General features: G+C 34.4%; 1 protein-coding gene across 1 annotated transcript; it reads right to left on the bottom strand.

The window, feature by feature from the left end:
• Positions 1 to 1398: 1398 nt before the first annotated feature.
• pimr169 (Pim proto-oncogene, serine/threonine kinase, related 169) lies at positions 1399 to 15007 on the bottom strand. Its single transcript, XM_087248117.2, has 14 exons — positions 11848 to 15007; positions 11024 to 11086; positions 10828 to 10922; positions 10687 to 10737; positions 9999 to 10062; positions 9731 to 9907; positions 9275 to 9363; positions 3885 to 4581; positions 3057 to 3119; positions 2864 to 2958; positions 2723 to 2773; positions 2035 to 2413; positions 1767 to 1943; positions 1399 to 1493 (listed from the first exon to the last, which is right to left on the bottom strand). Exons 1-14 carry the CDS (start codon positions 12491 to 12493, stop codon positions 1399 to 1401), a joined length of 2742 nt encoding a protein of 913 aa, XP_087104243.2. The 5' UTR covers positions 12494 to 15007.
• Positions 15008 to 15685: the final 678 nt, after the last annotated feature.

Here is a 15685-nt window from a genome sequence, read left to right as displayed (position 1 = left end):
GTAACTGGTCACATAATAAAGAAAAACAAGACATGATGTTGATTTTATAATCCTTTAATAATTCACCAGTATATAAGAAACACACACATGACATATATAGTTCATCTGCATATGTGTATCATAATAAAATAATAACAATACATTCAAAACATTCATGACATATTAATTAATCAACAAAAGCACTCATATGTAAGTTGCCCTGCACTATTAAAGAAGATGACAAGGCAACAATATAATACAAAGAGCAATCCAATGCAGCAGTCCTCAGGTGTGCTAGGGTTGCTGAGTTGTTAGTCCTGTCTTACTCCATGACCTGAAACATAAATCAGTGTTATTCGTCTAAATACATTACATTTTGCACAGAGTTTAAAGGATTAGTTCACCCACAAATGAAAATCCCGTTTTTAATCACTCATTCCAATCCCCTAAGACTTCTGCTCATCTTCAGTAGCTTTTTTTTAGGTGCACAAATATGTTCCTGGACCTTGGTATGATTACAGTTAATGTCACATGCAATGTTTTAACCTTTTCTGGACTTTGAACACCTCAGGACTGTTCCTGTCTAAGAAGGATGAGAACTCCTGGATTTGATCTTAGACAGAGGTGCTCAACCCTGTTCCTGGAGATCTACCTTCCTACAGAGTTCAGCTCCAACTCTGATTAAGCACACCTGAAGCAATTAATTAGCCTGAACAGCACTTGATAATTACAGGCAGGTGTGTTTGACATGAGTTGCAACTGAAATCTTCAGGAAGGTGGATCTCCAGGAACGGGGTTGAGCTCTCCTGATATCTTAATTTGTGTTCTGAAGATGAAAGTCTCAGTGGGTTGGAACGACATGAGGGTGAGTAATTAATAACAGAATTTTCTTTTTTGGGGGGTTAAGTAATGCTTCAAGACTTAAGATCAGCTGTGTCCAAACTTTTTTTATGAAGGGCTAAAAACCAGTCTTGACTGAGCGTGTTGGACCAAAGTATACCAAACTCATTACATTAAAGTTGCCATTGGTGATTTCCTAAGTTATTCAACATTTAAACAAAACTAGAGAGCATTGATTTATATTAACTAATGCTGTATTTATTCGTTCAGTAAAAACAATCCTATTTATAACAGTGGAGTTACACTAGTCAAGCTGCACCTGTTTTTTGCCTTGATGTGCATCACTGATGTGTTCCTCTATTTATTGAGTGACTATTTATATTTAATATAACATTTAATCGAATCTTTTACTTTCAGTTTGTGTTTTTGTTGTCATTCTCACTCTCTATTTAGATGGGATGGTGGGCCAAATCAAAGGGCAAATCAAGTTATCAAAGGCTAACTTTGGCCTTCAGACTCTGGTTTGGACACCTCTGCTTAAGATGATCAACAAAAATGAAAGCCATTTAGCTTTAGGCTTCATACCTTAAACCAGTTATGGAGATGCATCTCCTGCAGAGCGAGTCTCTCATCTGGGTTTGGCTGTAGACAACCGCAGATCATCTGGCAGCATTCTGTGCAGAAAGAAGAATGGGGTGTTTAAGTTTAATAGTTTATAGATCTTATTCTACAATGCCGACGTGCGTTAGTACTTCCGATTCAGTTGCCTATGGGAGAAATGACTAGGAATAATAAACAGTCAAACTGCTCGCTCTACAAACAAGTGTGTTCACTTGTGTGAATAAGATTGGAAGTCTCGAACCAAAAAGATTACAATGGTTGCACACGCTCGTACGTCAAAAATAGTTATAAGACCTGCTCTCTTCACACTTTGATGAAGCTCTCACCTATTGACAGGCCAGGGCTAGACCAAAGATAGTCCCTGATCAAGGAGTGGTCGGAGACGGTGGGTAAAGCCCCACACATCAATGCGAACAGGACGATCCCTAGAGACCAAACAGTCGCTGGCTGTGCATGGTACCTGCCATGCAATTCGTACTCCGGAGGGAAATATGTTCTTGTTCCTAGAAAAAAAAGATATCATCCAATGGTTTATATGTTTAAACAGAATCTTCAGTGTGTGGTTTTTATGACAACAAAGTTCATAACACTTACCACAGAAGACTTTGTAGCCAGATTTCTTTACGATCGCACCACAGCCGAAGTCTATTAGCTTTACCTCCAAAGTGTCTGGATTCACCAGGAGGTTTTCAAGCTTTATGTCCCGATGGAAGACACCGCGATCAAAGCAAACGCTCACAGCATAAATGGCCTGCCGCATTATATGGCGTCCCGTCTTCTCATCAAGAGGTCCATCCTTGTGGCGTAAGAAGTGAAGCAAGTCCATACAAGGTATGGGTCGCTCCATGATTATAATGTAGTGGCCATCATTGTCCTCCCAGTCTAGGAGTTGGATTATCTCGGGGACGTAGGGACCATTGTTGGCCATGATTGTCAGGGCAATTTCTGTAGGGAGGGGTTTGTCATAACCAGGCTAAAGGAGAGAAATGATGACAGTTAGACAGTTTCCTGAAGCTCTCTTAATAAAAACTCAATTGTAATCAGACATTAACATACATATAAGGCTCTGAAACAATCTAATCAAGTGGATTTATCTAAATACTGTTGTAAATGGAAAGCACAAAGCAAAACAAAAGCCTTACTTTACTTGCTTACGTACTTACTAAAAGGACATGTTTTCATTTACTATATAACGTCTTCAATCCCATTTTGTCCCATCCTAAGAAAATCAAATCTAGAATCAAATCAAATCATGACATTGAATTGTATCTGGACTACTCACCACTGTGAGTTCCTTCATCTTCGGTGACTTTACAGTACATTTCACAGCAACCTGATCAACAAAGCAAAGAATTAGCAGTTAGCATGTGGTAGAAGTTTTGAATAAAGCAATGATAAAGCAATGTTTTGTTAGTGAAAGCACCTCAAGTCCATCCCTGCGGCGTGTGGCTTTGTAGACAGAGCCGAATCCACCTTTGCCCAGCTTGTCACCCATTTCATAATGCCTTAAAATGGTGTCTGTTAAAAAATAAACAACTGCAGTCAGTATGATGTACAATTTTAGATATATATTTTTGTATTCACGTTTGTAATACTAAAAACAATTCCTATCTTACCATTTTCTGTGTCGTCCTCCTCTAGCTGCTCAGCAGCAGGGACATGGTCTTCTGAAGCAGAAGCTGTAATACGAATCAAGTCACCGTTGTGTAAATAGCACTTTATATAATACAGATTATCATGTTTTTTAATTAGTCTATGAATGTAAAGTCACATATTTAGACTTATTTTAATTTCATCCCACACAGAAATCTGATATATGTCAATTTGATATACTGTATGTACTGTGTGTGTGTGTGTGTGTGTGTGTAGCCACAAATAAACATATACATATATTATTATAGCTAATATATTTGTACATATTACATATTTGCTTATTTTTTACTACTTATTTTTGCATATATGTACATATTTATAATGCAAATGGTTGAAAAAACAAATATAAACGGCCATTTTTTGCAATCATTTAACATATATGACACATTTTACATGCAAAATCCAAAAATGAACTTGTATGTCATATTTGTAATTTGCATATATTTTCATATATCACATTTCTATAGAACATTTGAGGGATGTAAACATTAACAGTGGTTCTAACATATATCCTGTTTTACATTTTTCATTTCCACAGCTTCCGAGAATACAGAAATTTCCACATATTGATAAATATTGCTATGAGAGCTGTTTTAACGTTAAATTATGATTGGATTTGCCTTTTATTAAGGTTTCGAAATAGTTTGACATCAAGCAGAAATTGTTTATGGGCCAATGATATTAATACATTAAAATTGTATATACAAGACCAGTTATAAAAATATTACTTGATTAGAGATTTGGCCATTAAACAATACTTGTATCATAATCACTTGTGAGTGTGATTTTACCTCTACTAGACTTCCAGACGTCCTTTTCTTCTTTACTCGCTTCAGGAACCTCATCAGGCCCAATGGGTGTTTCAATGGGCTGACTAGAAACTTTTTGATTTAACATGGCTTCATGGTAGTCTTTCGTGGCCTGGACAAGGTCGTATGTTCTAGTTTTGTAAAGGAAGTCTGGCCACTTCCAGAAGCCCTTTTTCTCCTTTCTCGCTTTAGCAACCTCATCAGGCCCAACGGGTGTTTCAATGGGCCGACTAGAAACTTTTTGCTCTAACATGGCTTCATGGTAGTTCTTCGTGGCCTGGACCAGGTTGAATTTTCCAGTTTTGCGACGGAAGACTGGCCACTTCCAGAAGCCTTTTTTTACATTTCTTACTTCTGGAACCTCTTCAGGCCCAACAGGTGTTTCAATGGGCTGACAAGAAACTTTCTGATATACCTCAGCCTCATACTGGTATTTCTTCGCAGCCTGGACAAGGTCGTATTTTCCAGTTTTGCGACGAAGAACTGGCCACTTCCAGAAGCTTCTCTTTTTCTCCTTTCTCCCTATCTCTCCAACCTCAACATGCGGCTCATCAGAAAGATGAAGATGGTTCTCCGGCATGTTGGGGGTGTACTTGAGTAGTACACAGGGACTGTGATCAAACTGCATGATGACAAATGTTTTCTGATAACTTTCTGATAAACTGTAATAGTAAACCGATCAATCTGCAACTCGAAATGCCAAAACTACAACCAACAAAAGCAAGTAGTAGAATGTCAGGCGATGATGTCATCCAGGCGCATTCTAAGAATTTTAATATGGAAGGCTTTGGGCTGTTGTTATTTTTCAAATATTTTAATTTGTGCAAGTTTAAAATCAATGGGATCCTTTGCTGTTTTGTGTTTATAGTGATTTGTAAATGCAGCACAGGGTTGCTTACAGGCTAAAATTATTAAGAAACCTGCATGGAGGAGTACATCAGATGTCTATATTGTGCCAATTGTATTGTATAGGGTCAATATTTGATGGCAGCCTCATACACATGCTGCTATCTGTGTTGTTATTAATGTTAAAAGAAGAAAATGACTCACTTTTTGTGACTTGTAAGGATAAAAATTATACATATACATAAATATGAATGTATACGTCCCTTAATTTGTATATACATTTTTAATGAGGTCCAAATTATCAAGGTGAACCAACAGAGTGTCTTTATTTTCATACTCTTATTTCTTGGCTATCAATTTTTAATGACATTATGAATAATTAAATTCAGCAAAGAAGCAGAGGATATACTTTAATTCTATGATTTACCACAAATTTTGTTACAAATCTCTGTAATATTCTTGCAAAATATGACATTTTGTAAGGAAATATCCAAGAAAATGTGTAAGGCTTTGTCTTGCGTTGACTGCTAAGTGTATTTTATAAATTCTGTGATGTACAGACATGGAAAAACATTCTCAGTTTGACTAAAACATACGTTTTTGTTTCATTCTACACAATTCTGATCAAATTTATTCCCAATTTATTATAAATATATTGCCATTTTAGCATAAATCATTTTAAAATGTAAGTAGAAGTAAGTTTTAGACAAGTTTATAAAAGTTTAGTTTATTAAAAGTTAAGAAATCAATAGCTTAGGGCACATTAAGCTCATCAAATAAAAACTTTTGTTGTTTTGACCAACTTTTATTGTATGAAAATTAAAAATGCTCTAAATGAGAATGTTTTCATTTGAAATTTGGAAGAAATTGTATCAGTCCTTTATAGAATAAAACTAATAATAACAGCTTCCTCAAACCCATAACTAGCAAACCCAGAGAAATGGAGAATCTCTAATTCCCAAATGCAGGGTTCCACACAATTTATTCAGGCTATCCCAACACAAATAGACTAAGTTAATGAAATAAATTTAAGTAGATTGAACATAAAACAATTGAGTTATGCCCAAAAAAATCTCAAGAATTGTGTTGCTTCAGCTCATTTTACTTAAGCTGTCTTTTGGCTGGGGGGATGTGTTTATACTTATAAGTGTTTACTTTGATTAATTATGACTGTTTGGTGTCTAATGTGTTTTAAACAATGAACTTATGAACATCTACAGATGTTTATACTTATACCTTTTAATAAGTGTATGTTGGTTTATGTCAAAGGGGCGGGGCTTCGCCTTTAAAAGGCAGCCCAAACGCCAATTCACTGTCAATTAACCTGGCGAGTGAGCAAGTAACTGTGGTGGCGTAAGCAATTTGTGACCTGCGTATACTAGTGAGGTTGTACATATATCATTTGTTTGTTTGCTGTGTATTTGTTCTTTTATTTTTGGTTATTTTGTCACTTTGCTGGGTTTTTAGGTTGTTTTGATTTTTACTCTCGCACACTGTAAATAAATGTATAAATTCCTAAGGTTTTCTCGCTTTACCATACATTGAGAACCCAGTGCGAGTCTTCCTGCTACGTCAACCTCACATTTGGTAGCAAAATCAGCAGCAATTTTATGTAATTTTATTTTTAGAGCTGTATATTGTGACTCAAAAGATCAAAATATTACAAATATTATGGACACACAAGCACTTATATACTTAATATTTGATTGTCATCACATTAGACAACAAAATGACGTTTGCCTGAAAACCTTATGCTGAAATAAGAGCACTTTAAAAGCTTATTTGACAAAAATCATGACTACAACTTTTTTATGTTACTTTAACTTATTTAAATAGGTTAATCATGCTCCAACTACATATTTTTTCAGTTTTTCAAAGTTTAACTTAATATTTTAGTCAGTTTGATTAATATAAGTTTGAATAGAAAAGTTAAAAACAGTGTAGTTATAACCTGTAGTCTGTTAGACTTGCTGCATGTTTATTTAGGTCAATGTCTGTTCATGCTCTTCTCTTTCTATCAAACAGACTCATATATATATATATAATCTATACTTTACGTTATAAATCAGCTCCTCCTAACATTCGTCATGTGGTATATCGCACACGATAGCTTTTTCTTTATCTGGAGATTATAAGTGTTATAATCTACTTAGGAGTGTTAAAGATTTTTTTTTAGGAAGTTATTGTTCATGCAGGAAAAAATAATGACAATTTTATATTGTATCTTAACCGTTTTGTTTTGTTTTTTAAAGAGCAATATACTTGTTTGGTGTTGGATTAAACAGATATGCGAAATATGTCTGGTAGCATAATGGTAAGAAATCTGGAGACTGGAAGTCAAGAAAGCCAAAATATATATATTTTAAATGTTTCCTTGGGAATTCACAGAAAGACAAATAATTTATGTAATACTGTTATGTAGAGGGTTTCTGTGGGGTCTTAAAAAGTATTAAATCTCAAAACCCAAATCTTAGGCCTTAAAAAGTTCTAGATTTACTGTAATACTGTGTTATTGCTCTTAAATCTTTTTAAACAGGTTTTAATTTTCCTTTGTTCATGAATTGCTATACAATCTGTGCAAGACTCATACAATCACCAACAACCCACCTCAATGAAACTTTAAACTTTTTATTTAAAAAGGTAATGTTTTACTCTATTTATTATAATGGTTTAATTATTTTCCTTACAATGACATTTGTTTCTCCATGTACTGCTGAGGACACTGACCTGGACAGATTGTTGTCCATAGATTTAGTTTATTATAGTTTTTAAATCTTTTAAAACATTTGTTCATTTTATTATTATTTTAAAGAAGTTTATGTTGGGAAAAAAACTGTATGGATACAAGTAGATCGTTCTTGTTTTTACACAATATTTAAAACATTTAGCTAAGAATAAAATCTAAAATATTTGAATTGTTTATTATTAATGTATTATTAGTATTAAATTATATATATATTTTTTTTTTGATAGGTCAAATAAATTTCTTTTTCATCTGGGTAATTAAAAAAAAATCCTTAGTCTTTAGCGCTTTATGAGTCTAATATTTAATTCAAAATGGTCTTAAAATGTCTTTAAAAGTTGAAACCTGTAAGAAAAAAGTAAGAAGTCAGTGTACAATCAGTAACTGGTCACATAATAAATAAAAACAAGACATGATGTTGATTTTATGATGCTTTAATAATTCACCAGTATATAAGAAACACACATGACATATATAGTGCATTTGCATATGTGAATAATAATAATATAATGACAATACATTCAAAACATTCATGACAAATTAATTAATCAACAAAAGCACTCATATGTAAGTTGCCCTGCACTATTAAAGAAGATGACAAGGCAACAATACAATACAAAGAGCAATCCAATGCAGCAGTCCTCAGGTGTGCTAGGGTTGCTGAGTTGTTTCTCCTGTCTTACTTCATGACCTGAAACATAAATCAGTGTTATTCGTCTAAATACATTACATTTTGGACAGAGTTTAAAGGATTAGTTCACCCACAAATGAAAATCCCGTTTTTAATCACTCATTCCAATCCCCTAAGACTTCTGCTCATCTTCAGTAGCTTTTTTTTAGGTGCACAAATATGTTCCTGGACCTTGGTTTGATTACAGTTAATGTCACATGCAATGTTTTAACCTTTTCTGGACTTTGAACACCTCAGGACTGTTCCTGTCTAAGAAGGATGAGAACTCCTGGATTTGATCTAAGACAGAGGTGCTCAACCCTGTTCCTGGAGATCTACCTTCCTACAGAGTTCAGCTCCAACTCTGATTAAGCACACCTGAAGCAATTAATTAGCCTGAACAGCACTTGATAATTACAGGCAGGTGTGTTTGACATGAGTTGCAACTGAAATCTTCAGGAAGGTGGATCTCCAGGAACGGGGTTGAGCTCTCATGATATCTTAATTTGTGTTCTGAAGATGAAAGTCTCAGTGGGTTGGAACGACATAAGGGTGAATAATTAATAACAGAATTTTCTTTTTTGGGGGGTTAAGTAATGCTTTAAGACATAAGATCAGCGGTGTCCAAACTTTTTTTTATGAAGGGCCGAAAACCAATCTTGACTGAGCATGTTGGACCAAAGTATACCAAACTCATTACATTAAAGTTGCCATTGGTGATTTCCTAAGTTATTCAACATTTAAACAAAACTAGAGAGCATTGATTTATATTAACTAATGCTGTATTTATTCGTTCAGTAAAAACAATCCTATTTATAACAGTGGAGTTACACTAGTCAAGCTGCACCTGTTTTTTGCCTTGATGTGCATCACTGATGTGTTCCTCTATTTATTGAGTGACTATTTATATTTAATATAACATTTAATCGAATCTTTTACTTTCAGTTTGTGTTTTTGTTGTCATTCTCACTCTCTATTTAGATGGGATGGTGGGCCAAATCAAAGGGCAAATCAAGTTATCAAAGGCTAACTTTGGCCTTCAGACTCTGGTTTGGACACCTCTGCTTAAGATGATCAACAAAAATGAAAGCCATTTAGCTTTAGGCTTCATACCTTAAACCAGTTATGGAGATGCATCTCCTGCAGAGCGAGTCTCTCATCTGGGTTTGGCTGTAGACAACCGCAGATCATCTGGCAGCATTCTGTGCAGAAAGAAGAATGGGGTGATTAAGTTTAATAGTTTATAGATCTTATTCTACAATGCCGAAGTGCGTTAGTACTTCCGATTCAGTTGCCTATGGGACAAATTACTTGGAATAATAAACGGTCAAACTGCTCGCTCTACACACAAGTGGGCTCATGACTGTACATAAAAAGTAGAATGATATAATAAGACAATGTCGGTGTGCAACATTAACCAGCATAGCAAGCAGTTTTTAACATTTTAAAATCAATGGAAGTGAATAAGATTGGAAGTCTCGAACCAAAAAGATTACAATGGTTGCACACGCTCGTACGTCAAAAATAGTTAAAAGACCTGCTCTCTTCACACTTTGATGAAGCTCTCACCTATTGACAGGCCAGGGCTAGACCAAAGATAGTCCCTGATCAAGGAGTGGTCGGAGACAGTGGGTAAAGCCCCACACATCAATGCAAACAGGACGATCCCTAGAGACCAAACAGTCGCCGGCTGTGCATGGTACCTGCCATGCAATTCGTACTCCGGAGGGAAATATGTTCTTGTTCCTAGAAAAAAAAGATATCATCCAATGGTTTATATGTTTAAACAGAATCTTCAGTGTGTGGTTTTTATGACAACAAAGTTCATAACACTTACCACAGAAGACTTTGTAGCCTGATTTCTTTACGATCGCACCACAGCCGAAGTCTATTAGCTTTACCTCCAAAGTGTCTGGATTCACCAGGAGGTTTTCAAGCTTTATGTCCCGATGGAAGACACCGCGATCAAAGCAAACGCTCACAGCATGAATGGCCTGCCGCATTATATGGCGTCCCGTCTTCTCATCAAGAGGTCCATCCTTGTGGCGTAAGAAGCCAAGCAAGTCCATACAAGGTATGGGTCGCTCCATGATTATAATGTAGTGGCCATCGTTGTCCTCCCAGTCTAGGAGTCTGATAATCTCGGGGACATAGGGACCATTGTTGGCCATGATTGTCAGGGCAATTTCTGTAGGGAGGGGTTTGTCATAACCAGGCTAAAGGAGAGAAATGATGACAGTTAGACAGTTTCCTGAAGCTCTCTTAATAAAAACTCAATTGTAATCGGACATTAACATACATATAAGGCTCTGAAACAATCTAATCAAGTGGATTTATCTAAATACTTATCTAAATGGAAAGCACAAAGCAAAACAAAAGCCTTACTTTACTTGCTTACGTACTTACTAAAAGGACATGTTTTCATTTACTATATAACGTCTTCAATCCCATTTTGTCCCATCCTAAGAAAATCAAATCTAGAATCAAATCAAATCATGACATTGAATTGTATCTGGACTACTCACCACTGTCATTTCCTTCATCTTCGGTGACTTGACAGTACATTTCACAGCAACCTGATCAACAAAGCAAAGAATTAGCAGTTAGCATGTGGTAGAAGTTTTGAATAAAGCAATGATAAAGCAATGTTTTGTTAGTGAAAGCACCTCAAGTCCATCCCTGCGACGTGTGGCTTTGTAGACAGAGCCGAATCCACCTTTGCCCAGCTTGTCACCCATTTCATAATGCCTTAAAATGGTGTCTGTCAAAAAATAAACAACTGCTGTCAGTATGATGTACAATTTTAGATATATATATATTTTGTATTCACGTTTGTAATACTAATAACAATTCCTATCTTACCATTTTCTGTGTCGTCCTCCTCTAGCTGCTCAGCAGCAGGGACATGGTCTTCTGAAGCAGAAGCTGTAATACGAATCAAGTCACCGTTGTGTAAATAGCACTTTATATAATACAGATTATCATGTTTTTTAATTAGTCTATGAATGTAAAGTCACATATTTAGACTTATTTTAATTTCATCCCACACAGAAATCTGATATATGTCAATTTGATATACTGTATGTACTGTGTGTGTGTGTGTGTGTGTAGCCACAAATAAACATATACATATATTATTATAGCTATTATATTTGTACATATTACATATTTGCTTATTTTTTACTTCTTATTTTTGCATATACGTACGTATTTATAATGCAAATGGTTGAAAAAACAAATATAAACTGCCATTTTTTGCAATCATTTAACATATATGACACATTTTACATGCAAAATCCAAAAATGAACTTGTATGTCATATTTGTAATTTGCATATATTTTCATATATCACATTTCTATAGAACATTTGAGGGATGTAAACATTAACAGTGGTTCTAACATATATCCTGTTTTACATTTTTCATTTCCACAGCTTCCGAGAATACAGAAATTTCCACATATTGATAAATATTGCTATGATAGCTGTTTGAACGTTATATTATGATTGGATTTGCCTTTTATTAAGGTTTCGAAATAGTTTGACATCAAGCAGGATTTGTTTATGGGCCAATGATATTAATACATTAAAATTGTATATACAAGACCAGTTATAAAAATATTACTTGATTAGAGATTTGGCCATTAAACAATACTTGTATCATAATCACTTGTGAGTGTGATTTTACCTCTACTAGACTTCCAGACGTCCTTTTCTTCTTTACTCGCTTCAGGAACCTCATCAGGCCCAATGGGTGTTTCATTGGGCTGACTAGAAACTTTTTGATTTAACATGGCTTCATGGTAGTCTTTCGTGGCCTGGACAAGGTCGTATGTTCTAGTTTTGTAAAGGAAGTCTGGCCACTTCCAGAAGCCCTTTTTCTCCTTTCTCGCTTTAGCAACCTCATCAGGCCCAACGGGTGTTTCAATGGGCCGACTAGAAACTTTTTGCTCTAACATGGCTTCATGGTAGTTCTTCGTGGCCTGGACCAGGTTGAATTTTCCAGTTTTGCGATGGAAGACTGGCCACTTCCAGAAGCCTTTTTTTACATTTCTTACTTCTGGAACCTCTTCAGGCCCAACAGGTGTTTCAATGGGCTGACAAGAAACTTTCTGATATACCTCAGCCTCATACTGGTATTTCTTCGCAGCCTGGACAAGGTCGTATTTTCCAGTTTTGCGACGAAGAACTGGCCACTTCCAGAAGCTTCTCTTTTTCTCCTTTCTCCCTATCTCTCCAACCTCAACATGCGGCTCATCAGAAAGATGAAGATGGTTCTCCGGCATGTTGGGGGTGTACTTGAGTAGTACACAGGGACTGTGATCAAACTGCATGATGAAAAATGTTTTCTGATAACTTTCTGATAAACTGTAATAGTAAACCGATCAATCTGCAACTCGAAATGCCAAAACTACAACCAACAAAAGCAAGTAGTAGAATGTCAGGCGATGATGTCATCCAGGCGCATTCTAAGAATTTTAATATGGAAGGCTTTGGGCTGTTGTTATTTTTCAAATGTTTTAATTTGTGCAAGTTTGAAATGAATGGGATCCTTTGCTGTTTTGTGTTTATAGTGGTTTGTAAATGCAGCACAGGGTTGCTTACAGGCTAAAATTATTACGAAACCTGCATGGAGGAGTACATCAGATGTCTATATTGTGCCAATTGTATTGTATTGGGTCAATATTTGATGGCAGCCTCATACACATGCTGCTATCTGTGTTGTTATTAATGTTAAAAGAAGAAAATGGCTCACTTTTTGTGACTTGTAAGGATAAAAATTATACATATACATAAATATGAATGTATACGTCCCTTAATTTGTATATACATTTTTAATGAGGTCCAAATTATCAAGGTGAACCAACAGAGTGTCTTTATTTTCATACTCTTATTTCTTGGCTATCAATTTTTAATGACATTATGAATAATTAAATTCAGCAAAGAAGCAGTGGATATACTTTAATTCTATGATTTACCACAAATTTTGTTACAAATCTCTGAAATATTCTTGCAAAATATGACATTTTGTGAGGAAATATCCAAGAAAATGTGTATGGCTTTGTCTTGCGTTGACTGCTAAGTGTATTTTATAAATTCTGTGATGTACAGACATGGAAAAACATTCTCAGTTTGACTAAAACATACGTTTTTGTTTCATTCTACACAATTCTAATCAAATGTATTCCCAATTTATTATAAATATATTGCCATTTTAGCATAAATCATTTTAAAATGTAAGTAGAAGTAAGTTTTAGACAAGTTTATAAAAGTTTAGTTTATTAAAAGTTAAGAAATCAATAGCTTAGGGCACATTAAGCTCATCAAATAAAAACTTTTGTTGTTTTGACCAACTTTTATTGTATGAAAATTAAAAATGCTCTAAATGAGAATGTTTTTATTTAAAGTTTGGAAGAAATTGTATCAGTCCTTTATAGAATAAAACTAATAATAACAGCTTCCTCAAACCCATAACTAGCAAACCCAGAGAAATGGAGAATCTCTAATTCCCAAATGCAGGGTTCCACACAATTTATTCAGGCTATCCCAACACAAATAGACTAAGTTAATGAAATAAATTTAAGTAGATTGAACATAAAACAATTGAGTTATCTCCAAAAAAATCTCAAGAATTGTGTTGCTTCAGCTCATTTTACTTAAGCTGTCTTTTGGCTGGAGGGATGTGTTTATACTTATAAGTGTTTACTTTGATTAATTATGACTGTTTGGTGTCTAATGTGTTTTAAACAATGAACTTATGAACATCTACAGATGTTTATACTTATACCTTTTAATAAGTGTATGTTGGTTTATACAACATACGGGGGGGGGGCGGGGCTTCGCCTTTAAAAGGCAGCCCAAACACCAAATCACTGTCAATTAACCTGGCGAGTGAGCAAGTAACTGTGGTGGCGTAAGTAATTTGTGACCTGCGTATACTAGTGAGGTTGTACATATATCATTTGTTTGTTTGCTGTGTATTTGTTCTTTTATTTTTGGTTATTTTGTCACTTTGCTGGGTTTTTAGGTTGTTTTGATTTTCACTCTCGCACACTGTAAATAAATTTATAAATTCCTAAGGTTTTCTCGCTTTACCATACATTGAGAACCCACTGCGAGTCTTCCTGCTACGTCAACCTCACATTTGGTAGCAAAATCAGCAGCAATTTTATGTAATTTTATTTTTATAGCTGTATATTGTGACTCAAAAGATCAAAATATTACAAATATTATGGACACACAAGCACTTATATACTTAATATTTGATTGTCATCACATTAGACAACAAAATGACGTTTGCCTGAAAACCTTATGCTGAAATAAGAGCACTTTAAAAGCTTATTTGACAAAAATCATGACTACAACTTTTTTATGTTACTTTAACTTATTTAAATAGGTTAATCATGCTCCAACTACATATTTTTTCAGTTTTTCAAAGTTTAACTTAATATTTTAGTCAGTTTGATTAATATAAGTTTGAATAGAAAAGTTAAAAACAGTGTAGTTATAACCTGTAGTCTGTTAGACTTGCTGCATGTTTATTTAGGTCATTGTCTGTTCATGCTCTTCTCTTTCTGTGCTATCAAACAGACTCATATATATATAATCTATGCTTTACGTTATAAATCAGCTCCTCCTAACATTCGTCATGTGGTATATCGCACACGATAGCTTTTTCTTTATCTGGAGATTATAAGTGTTATAATCTACTTAGGAGTGTTAAAGATTTTTTTTTAGGAAGTTATTGTTCATGCAGGAAAAAATAATGACAATTTTATATTGTATCTTAACCGTTTTGTTTTGTTTTTTAAAGAGCAATATACTTGTTTGGTGTTGGATTAAACAGATATGCGAAATATGTCTGGTAGCATAATGGTAAGAAATCTGGAGACTGGAAGTCAAGAAAGCCAAAATATATATATTTTAAATGTTTCCTTGGGAATTCACAGAAAGACAAATAATTTATGTAATACTGTTATGTAGAGGGTTTCTGTGGGGTCTTAAAAAGTATTAAATCTCAAAACCCAAATCTTAGGCCTTAAAAAGTTCTAGATTTACTGTAATACTGTGTTATTGCTCTTAAATCTTTTTAAACAGGTTTTAATTTTCCTTTGTTCATGAATTGCTATACAATCTGTGCAAGACTCATACAATCACCAACAATCCACCTCAATGAAACTTTAAACTTTTTATTTAAAAAGGTAATGTTTTACTCTATTTATTATAATGGTTTAATTATTTTCCTTACAATGACATTTGTTTCTCCATGTACTGCTGAGGACACTGACCTGGACAGATTGTTGTCCATAAATTTAGTTTATTATAGTTTTTAAATCTTTTAAAACATTTGTTCATTTTATTATTATTTTAAAGAAGTTTATGTTGGGAAAAAAACTGTATGGATACAAGTAGATCTTTCTTGTTTTTACACAATATTTAAAATATTTAGCTAAGAATAAAATCTAAAATATTTGAATTGTTTATTATTAATGTATTATTAGTATTAAATTATATATATATTTTTT

This window comes from Danio rerio, chromosome 4 (genome assembly GCF_052040795.2).
Source record: "Danio rerio strain M-AB ecotype USA chromosome 4, GRCz13ab, whole genome shotgun sequence".
Taxonomy (NCBI): Eukaryota; Metazoa; Chordata; class Actinopteri; order Cypriniformes; family Danionidae; genus Danio; species Danio rerio.
This window is presented reverse-complemented; position numbering and strand designations above follow the sequence as displayed.